The sequence below is a fragment of the Takifugu rubripes genome, unplaced genomic scaffold, assembly GCF_901000725.2.
Source record: "Takifugu rubripes unplaced genomic scaffold, fTakRub1.2, whole genome shotgun sequence".
NCBI classification, from domain to species: domain Eukaryota; kingdom Metazoa; phylum Chordata; class Actinopteri; order Tetraodontiformes; family Tetraodontidae; genus Takifugu; species Takifugu rubripes.
The window spans coordinates 19,330-29,146 of record NW_021821664.1 but is presented as its reverse complement, the minus strand read 5'-3'; the positions used below and the strand labels follow the sequence as shown (position 1 = coordinate 29,146).

Below are 9,817 nucleotides of genomic sequence, written 5' to 3'. Positions count from 1 at the left end.
CTATTGTGAACGTCGACATTTTACAAGCCAAATCGACAATGTAATGCCTCTATTAAAAGACTTGTTGGGCATTGTTAAAATGATTTACAGTGTCCCATGGTTGGGAGAACTGCAAACTACCATGTAAGGCTCATATTCACATGGAACACAACCAATCTGACCATATCTATTATTATCAGCACTTCTGTCAGAGCATTTCTTGATAATGTTTGGGTTTTTACATTACTGTTTTTTTTAAAAATCATGAGATACAACTATAACACACTTCTGTTCCTTCTTTTCCCAGAAAAAGGCATATGACATCAGGACAAGCTTTTCTTCCTGATATCCCCCTTAATCAAATTCTAGTGTCAAGAACCTTCTTTTGTTCAAGGCCAAATTAAAGTAAACCATGGTACAGTTTGCATGCAGCCCCCACTTACAGAAATGATGCAGCTGAGATTCACACAAATGGGGACTTCACAGAGATCTGTTCAGCCTCGCTCTGGGTGAACCACATTGATTTTTGTCTCTCTCCTTCCCAACATTACAATCGTCACCCATTCAACCAGATCAGATTTTGTGGCCCAACAGAAGATTAGAAATTCTGGTATTATAGCTACAAGTCCAACACTTCAGCAGAAACAACCTTAAATGAAGCACCTTTGGGGGTTTTGGTTTATCTAACAAATCTGTGACATTAGTAGCTTTTCTTATGTATTGGTCTTTTTTTTAAATGTTATTTGTATATGCCAATGATGAAAACATTGATTTAGGGCTTTTTATTCTGTCTGTCTGTTTAATGCTACAGCTTCACGTGTAAATGCACCTGCATCAGTGTATTCTAAATGACAAAGTTTTATTCTTTTCTATTCTGTTCTTTTGTGGTCAGGCCAGTGAATAGATGTTTAGCCCCTCTTGCCCATCCTGATACTCCTCCACAGTAAGTTTTACTGTTGTACTTGTGCTCTTCTTTGGACAACTGCCATGACAAGAAGGTGTAGAGGTGCATTTTCCCAGACCAAGGCTGGCCCTGATCCCCTCCTTGGAAGCAACAAGTAGTAGCTTCTAGTACAAAAGCCATCAGAGGGAGGGAATAACGATGCTTGAGAGTGATCCGTGCAGGGACTCGTCCTTTTCTTTCTTTCCGTTTTAAAACAATATTTCCATGAGGTGAGACACATTAGAAGAACAACATGCCTGACTGACATTAAATGTCCCATCACAACCACATCACTATAGAAATATTGAGACCACAGAAATACTGCGCATCTCAATAAAGTGAACAGCAAATTAGGGCTTCCTAGTGGCCCGGAGGAGCATAAACAGGCAAAACAAGTAAGAATGCAGAGGTTGAGAAAATAAGAAAAACAAAATAAATAACAGTGGATTCATTAAAAACATATAAACGCTACTTAATATTAATGAAAGATACAGAGGGAAATTAAAGAACAGAAGCGGCCAGGGTCCAGAAACATGATCACCTGACAGGCTTCTGTCACCCTGCTGGATCATGGCTTCCTCTCCTCTCCCTCTGTATCCATCTACAGGTATCGCTGCATTCATAGCTGTACGCTGATCCACTGAACTCTTACACTAGCACTTTGTAATAATCAATGTATTTCCCTGATCGCTGCCTATTCTCTCCTCCCTCATACCCAGCACCACCATCAGCAGGATGGTCCCCCATATGAGCCTGGTCCTGTTCCAGGTTTCTTCCTGTTAAAGAAGAGTTTTTCCTTGCCACTGTTGCTTGTTGGGGGTTAGGCCCTGGGATTCTGGAAAGTGCCGAGAAACTATTTTGATTTTAACAGACGCTATATAAACAAAGATTGATTTATTTTAAATCTAGACTCAAATCAGATCCATTGCAGCCATCTGTGCTCTTTATTACCTCTTATTGGTTCATCATCAGACCCTCAAGGGTAATTAACTGTGAGAGGCACCTATAAGGCACAGCCGAGAGAGTAAAGGTATAAACACGGAGGACTCAGGTGGGACGGTAAGGTGAGGGTTTGAGGAAGCTGGTGCCACAGGGTGCAGTGGAAAACTCAGGATGGATGAGTGAGAAAAGAAAGGAGTAGTACATGGTCTCCAAACAGTGATGGTGCAAGAAGACTGGTCAGATGTTGTAATGAGATCACACCGTTGGTTGAAGCATTTATTTATAATTGAGCTCTGAAGCCAGAAATGGAGTTCCCACACACCAGCACGAACAACCTGATGAATCTATGTCAGTATATACTGGGCTGTACTACACCACCAGTGGAATCGCCTTCATGACCTCTTCAATCCATTTCATCTATGTCATTATTTACTGTTCTGTGAGTTTTTCAAGTTGGTTATTGATTCTTCTCAACTGGGCCTCTGTGGATCGCAGATGGTTGACTTCCTGTACCAGAGCCGGCAAACTAGATGCTCCATACTGGAGGACAGAGCACAGGAAATGGGCTGTTTTAGAAAAGTGTGATCAACAGCATTCAGGGGATTCTTGTGTGTGTGTGTGTGTGTGTGAGAGGGAGCATGTGTGCACAGACCATCTCATTCTCCTCCGAGTTTTGGTGTCTCCAGTCCAGGTATTGTCTGTTGAGCTGAGTGAGGTGATGAAGGAAGGCGCGTCCCTTTCTCAGGTCCCACAATCTCAGCTCCAGTTGAGTCTTCTGCTTCTGCAGCAGGAATGTCTGCCTCTCTGCTCTGAACAGTCACATCAACAACAGTCAAGCACAAAACCACGCCTGTCTTTAGGATCAGAACCAGACAGAGGGAGATTTGATTTTAAAAGAACTTTTATTCCTGATTTGTTTACATTCTCTGTTTATCACTCAAACAAAATAATAAAAAGTTAAAGTTTAGGATCAGATCATTTCCTCTGAACACAGGACACCCTTCACACCCCAGGTGCATCCAACCATCTCTATAGTCCATTTATGCAACCTAAACTCCACCCTTAGACCAGTTATCATGGACACCAGCTCCTCAGACCTCGGACTTGGCGTTCCAGATGGTTAACTCAGCTGTCCCCGAGATGACATTAACCAGCTGGTGTACAGCATTCCTCCTAGCACAATAATGTGGAATAAAAGATAAAAAGGCTGAAGGAGAAAACCTCACTGACAAATTGGAACCACCTCTGCTGCTGTCCAAACAGCCCCTCCAGTCTGGGACACTGGACAAAGAGGTGGTTAAGGGTCTCTGACTGGGAGCAGAAGGAGCAGGCATCCCCTGCACTTGTCACCAAACAGTGCTCCATTTTTAATAAACGGAGGAGCGTTCGAGATCATTATCCTTTTGGCTGGACTACCCAGAACAGGAACAAAGGTATCATGATAGCTACTGGTACACCAGTCCCATAAACATCGCTAACTTTAGCCATGCTATCTGAAAAGCTAACAATGATGAGCTCCAATCATGCAGGAGGCAGCATCCCACCACCTCTACAAAGCTAAACTGGCTTCCACCAATAAGCAACTCACTGGTGGCACCAGCTTAAATATCAGGCCAGCGACTCCACCTCTCCAATTCTCCCTCACTGAGCTGGTTACCAGACACCAAACCAAACTAGCCCCCAACCAACCAGTGATGAAACTATGAGGCGTGGAGGGAAAATTAAATACATAGAGCAAAAGGTTGAGTAAAAAAGTTCAATCATGCTGAGTCCCACTCACCAGAGACAGACAGAGACAGAAACAGAGACAGAGACATACGGTACCTCATTAGCTCATATTTTGTGTCCAACAGCCTCTGAGTCTTTGTTTGGCCCACATATTTCATCTGTCACACAAACACATGTGATTAGCAGCTCAGGTGGATTTCAAAGCAACATTAAGCTGCGACACCAGTTTGATTGTGTATGTATCCTCAGCACCTAGCTTTGTGCAAGAAGCTGTTCAGCCTTACCTGAGCATTTCTTTGTTTAAGGACCTGAAGGTTCTTTGTGTTGCAAATCTAGAGAAACACAATGAGATTAAGTCAAAGCTTCTCATGACAAAAAAGGTGGCTTGTGTGTGATTAAAGTCCCTATGTGAGTGTGTGGAAGCTCACCTTCTCCTGCAGCTGCTCCTCTACGATGGAGGAAAAACGGTTGATTGACTGACTCACAACGTTTGACTCCACCGATTTCCTGAAATCAAGTCCAGCACAGTTACATGAACATCAGCATGCTGTATAAACGCAGCAGGCCTTCAGAGAGTGGACGCTGGGACAGGTCACCGATCCTAATCTGGGACAAATTTCACTCATGCGTTTGCCCCAACGATGACCGCAACATCTTGAGGAGCCAAATTAGAGAATTTGTGCTATTTTTTTGGTCACTGTCCTTCAAGGGTTATTTCTGAACAGAAAGAAGTGACCCAAAGCCGAGCAGTGCCCCTCAAAAGACCAGTGCTGAAATGGAAAACTAGGACAGGGCATCCTCATCACTCTCCCCCACCGTGGAAGAATTGCCCCATTCTGAACCAGACTATGCCCCCCACTGGATGGTTGAGAGGGTCCTCTCCTCTCCCTCCCCTCCTCCTCCTTCTCCTCCTCTCCTCTCCCTCCCCTCTCCCCAGTCGGCCATCAGCAGGAGGGTCCCCCTACATGAGCCTGGTCCTGCTCAAGGTTTCTTCCTGTTAAAGGGGAGTTTTTCCTTGCCACTGTTGCTTATCTGGGGTTAGGCCCCGGGATTCTGGAAAGCGCCTTGAAACAATTTTGATTGTATAAGTCGCTATATAAATAAAGATTAATTTGATTTGATTTGAAATGGAATCACTTCTTGACATTCCCCAGGGCTCCAGAGGAACCAGAGAGGTCCTTCACAGGTTGTTGTCCACCAGGCTGGTCCAGCATGTTTCAATCATCCTATTGGTTAAATGAACTCTAATCTGATTGACAGATGAACCAGCAGGGACGGGAAACTAATCTGAAAGCCCAATTCTGTTGAATCCCATGTCGTTCACTGGTCCCCACTCATGAACTGGGATTGTCACCAGAGTTAAGGTTCACTCCAACACTAACGTAGTAACAAATCAACCTTTTCTGGTTTATTTAAAGCGATAATAAACAGATGCAATTTAAGTCTATAATTTAATTATTTTAAAGAATATGTTACTTAGTTTTATTTGCGGTCCCTTGTTTTCAACTCTCTGGTCAACAATGCATCCATCCCATCCTCCTGCGATGCTGGTGTACCTGTAATGGTCGATGAAGTCCAAGAACGCGTTCAGAACCAGCTCTGCCTCTGGCCTCTTCTGAGCTTGCCGCCGTCCTCTCTGACGATGGCTGACAGCCCTTCCTGAAGAAGAGCAACAGGAACCATGAAGTCAGTCAGCATGGCTCTGAATCTCCAACTGTCAGAACCTGAGGCCACGGAGGTAACCTGAGGTAAAGGAGATCCTCCCCACGTTATTATGAACACTTCATGACAGACACAGTATATCGGACAACTGGATCCTCCCATTTCTATTCTTCATGATAAACTCACAACCAGAACCAGAATGAGTAGAAACACTCCATATTAGAGTTCATAAAAGCCTGCAGCAGGTCTTGTTGTCTTGTTCTCCACCTGCCTGAAGCGTTCTTTCTGGATGCGGCCCCATCAGTGGAAGTCCACATCCTGGCTTTCTTTGGAGCTGGAATCTGAAACCCGATGCAGGTGGGAATGAATAACAACTCAATAACAATGGCCTCATGTCTGTGCATGCAGTCCTCCTTCCTCACCCCGCTCAGGTCCTGATGGGGCACTTCGTCCTCAGAGGTGGAGGAGGGGCCGTGACCTTGAGAAACACCAGCAGCACCAGAATCCCCCTAGAAACCAGGAGAACATCGCAACATCATCACAGTGGTAAGGGTCAACCCAATATTCACTAAATATTCAAGCTTGAATTATTCTGAAGATTTAGTGACTACACTGAGGCAAAGGTCAGGACCCCTGTCACCTCACAGACCCCCTTTATCTTCTAGCATCCAGAAGCTTCTGTTGGGGCCTGAGGAAGGTTTGTTGCACTTTGTGACACAGAATTCTGTCAGCTCTTGTATCTTCAGCCTGACCACCTCAGCTAAGCTCTGCCTTTCCACACTTTGAGGAGGTGGTTAACCTGCTGCAGGGGCCAGACTTTTGCTCCTCCAAACATCACAGTGGGAATTTCTGACAAATTTGTCTGAACCAGTCCACCGACCTCCAAGACCCGTCTGTGCAGACAAGGTTCTTCCAGAAGTCTTGGCTCCAGGCTGTCCTCTCTGTTAACACCAGCCTGGCCTTTATGCTCAGAGCAACGCTTTCCTCTCATGAAAGGGAAACCTTCTGACTCCATCAACAGCAGCAACAACATGCTGCTGGTCTCGTTTAGGGAGTTTGATGGCCTCAGCCACCTCCTGTGTCTCCATGGTGCTCATGCTCACTCCAGCTGTGAGGAGCTACACGTGTGAGCCTCCTTCAACATGCTGATGCTCCGATCATGTGCACGTGATGTCACACACCTGGGTGGCATGTTAGCCAGAGCTTTTAGGCATTGAAATACACATTTGATTACTTGACTTGTGCTTTATGGTTTCCACCCATTCAATAGCCACATGTCCCCATTCATCTCCTACCCGTGTCCGAGCTTTCTTGGACTTTGGAGTTCCTGGTTCCCTTTGCCATCTTTTCTTCTGGGTTTTCACTGACCTTGATGACAGATAATTGGGTTCATCCTCAGCAGAGGCCTCATGCAACGTCTGATAAAACCATGATCTCTGTGGCCTCACCTCAGTTCAGACGCCCGCCGAGGACTCGCTTTCTTCTTTCTACCCGAAGGAACAAGCTGACTGTGGGACTCTGGCTGCGAGCCTTCTTCTGACATAATGCTAAATGGATCGGTCAGGTTTTAGAGAGATGCTACTGCCAGATTCTTTTTACAGGCAGAAATGTGGAAAATGGCCAGATTTGGACCAACCCTGCTGCAATCCTGCTCCTTCTGCTCCTCTTTGCCTCTTGTGTTTGACTGGCAGCACCAGCCTTGGACATGTGTGGGTACTCCCTTCTCTCCGCATGCTCTTCATGGGCACAGTCACCCTCCAACTCATTCAGGTGCTCCTCCAAAGCCGTACTGTGCAAACGGTGTCCTGCAAAGAAATAAACACCAGGACAGGTTGTGGAAAGGTGATGCAGACCAGAGTTGGAATCCAACTATACAGCGAGAAAATGGCCTCCAATCTTTCAATGCAGCATCAACAGAGGCAACATTTTCCAATGAGTCAAAAACATGTGCCATTCAGTAATTAGTCATTAAAGGATCACTTGGACTTTGTTACTCAATGTTAGGTTGTTCTACCTTTATCTAATAGACAAACATAATAACCACAGTCCCTTAATGACAAAAAGTGTTTTACTCAATCAAATAAAGAATTTGTTTGAGAGTATTTATTTCTGTTTCCAACAATTCCATACTGATCATAAATAAGACCAGTATGAGGAGACACTCACCACCATGGAGCTGCAGTCCCTCCAGGAAACTGGCTTTCTCCACAGTAGACAGGTTGGGAGAGTCCAAATCCTTTTGCATCTGAACACATCAGTCAGACTTTTAAAAACTGCTAGAATCTCAATCAATCAATCAATCTTTATTTATATAGTGTCTTTTACAATCAGAATTGTTTCAAGGCGCTTTCCAGAATCCCAGGGCCTAACCCCAGACAAGCAACAGTGGCAAGGAAAAACTCCCCTTTAACAGGAAGAAACCTTGAGCAGGACCAGGCTCATGTAGGGGGACCCTCCTGCTGATGGGGGGGTGGGTAGAGAGGAGAGGAGAGGAGAGGAGAGGAGAGGAGAGGAGAGGAGAGGAGAGGAGAGGAGAGGAGTAGAGGTAGAGGGAAGGGGAGGTAGAGGAGAGGAGAGGAGAGGAGTAGAGGTAGAGGGAAGGGGAGGTAGAGGAGAGGAGAGGAGAGGAGAGGAGAGGAGAGGAGAGGAGAGGAGAGGAGAGGAGAGGAGAGGAGAGGAGAGGAGAGCAGAGCATGACCCAGTAGGGTGACAGAGGCCTGTCAGGTGATCATGTTTTTGGACCCCGGCAGCCTTGGCCTATAACAGCATAGCTAAGATGTGACCTAATGATTAGACGACCCCCTAAGTATGATAAGTTGTCTGTCTATGATGGTAACTGGAACTACAGAATTAGTAACAATAAGCTTTTTCAAAGAGGTAGGTTTTAAGTCTGATCTTAAAAGTAGCGATGGAGTCAGCCTCCTGTACCTGGACAGGGAGCTGGTTCCATAGCAGGGGCCTGGTAGCTAAATGCTAAATGAAGTAACAAAAGCATGAATGAACTTTTCAGCATCATGCCGCATCAATAGTTTCCTAATCTTTGTGATGTTCCTCAGGTGAAAAAAGGCACTTCTAGAGACTAATTTAATGTGTGAGTTGAAGGAGAGATTTTGATCAAAAGTTACTCCTAGATTCCTCACAGAGACTAGATGTTAATGCGATACCATCTAGAGTGATCATGTGATCTAATCTATCCCTGAGAGGTTCAGGACCAAACACCATGACCGCAGTTTTTCCTGAGTTAAGGAGCAGGAAATTTGAAGTTATTTTCTTTCGTTAGAAACTCCAGAAGCAGCTTCCTGCTGAGACAGGTAGACTAATGCAAATGATGGGTTTATTAAAAATACTCTGCTATAAAACAGTGATTTAGGAAACCAAATACTGATCAAAACCCTAAACAGTTTGAATTCGAGAAGCCGCCAAACGACTTACTTGTCTTCGCTGCTGCCGCCGGTGTAACCATCAAATCTGTCCGGGTTGCTGCAATTCCAGCCATGGCGACACCAGAGCCCCGCCCCCTCTTTTATGACCCGCCCCCTCATGCTCTGATTGGCTAACGGTTCTGTAGTCTCTGCTGGTGCAGACCTTTCTTTCTTTCGTTCGTTCGTTCTTTCTTTCTTTCTTTGCACCTGTATTCATACAATGTAATATAATTATTTGTTGTTCTGTCATGAATTAAATGCTCTAAATGACTTCACTGAATTCTGTGGTGGTTTTAATTGTGTCTTATAAATATCTTAAATATAGGCAGTCAATGCCATTTATTTTGTTATTTAATTTTTGTAAATATAATGTTCTGGTCAGACTGGGATGGCAGCAGCATTTACGCCAGCATTTATGTGCTCCAGAACCACAGTCCAGGCCCGACACAGTGCTGCCATCAGTCTGGCCGATTCACTGGATACATCACGCCTGGCTCCACGGGTTCCCTTAGCAACCAGAACAGAGAGTCAGAGCTTTTTCTTTGTGCGCATTTAAAAAGGGCCCATGCCTTAACAACACTTAAATATAGGTAGCCCATTTAATTTGACGAATTTAAAGTCAGTTAAAAACAGAGCTTCATCCAGTCCCAAAATATTCACCTGTCTGGAGATACATCTGGCCACATCTCTCCATGTTAGATCCGCTGGATCTGTTAAAAACCTTTGAACAAACTGAATTCGCAAAGTTGTGTTCCTGCTGGCCAGGTGGATGAGACCCTGCCCTCCCTCTTCTCTAGGCAGGTACAGCACCCCCTGCTGGACCCAATGCATGCCATTCCAGAAGAAGTTTAGAACTCTTCTCTGAACTTGAGCCAACAACCCTGGAGGAGGCTCCAGGCAAGTAAGCCGGTGCCATAGCACAGGCCACCGGGTTATTGAGGAAAAGAATTTTACCTCTGTTCAGGGAGAAGTCACTTCCATTTTTGAATTTTGCTTTCAATTCTCTCAGTTGTGTCAAACCATTTCCTTTTCACTGTTGTCTCATCACCAATAAAAACACCAAGATAATTTAGACCGTCCTTCCACCAGGTAAAAGAAAGGTAAAATCAGGCCATCAATGTTTGCACGAATTCTAGAGAGG

The 9,817-nt window shown here is 44.9% G+C and overlaps 1 protein-coding gene across 1 annotated transcript; it reads right to left on the bottom strand.

The window, feature by feature from the left end:
* Positions 1-2,126: 2,126 nt before the first annotated feature.
* Positions 2,127-8,804, bottom strand: LOC101062138 (centromere protein U). The gene is made up of 13 exons (XM_003977054.3): positions 8,687-8,804; positions 7,421-7,499; positions 6,891-7,059; positions 6,703-6,801; positions 6,550-6,622; positions 5,677-5,763; positions 5,526-5,595; positions 5,149-5,251; positions 4,021-4,099; positions 3,877-3,924; positions 3,689-3,750; positions 2,517-2,673; positions 2,127-2,404 (listed from the first exon to the last, which is right to left on the bottom strand). Exons 2-13 carry the CDS (start codon positions 7,497-7,499, stop codon positions 2,294-2,296), a joined length of 1,137 nt encoding a protein of 378 aa, XP_003977103.2. The 5' UTR covers positions 8,687-8,804; the 3' UTR covers positions 2,127-2,293.
* Between the last annotated feature and the right edge of the window lie 1,013 nt (positions 8,805-9,817).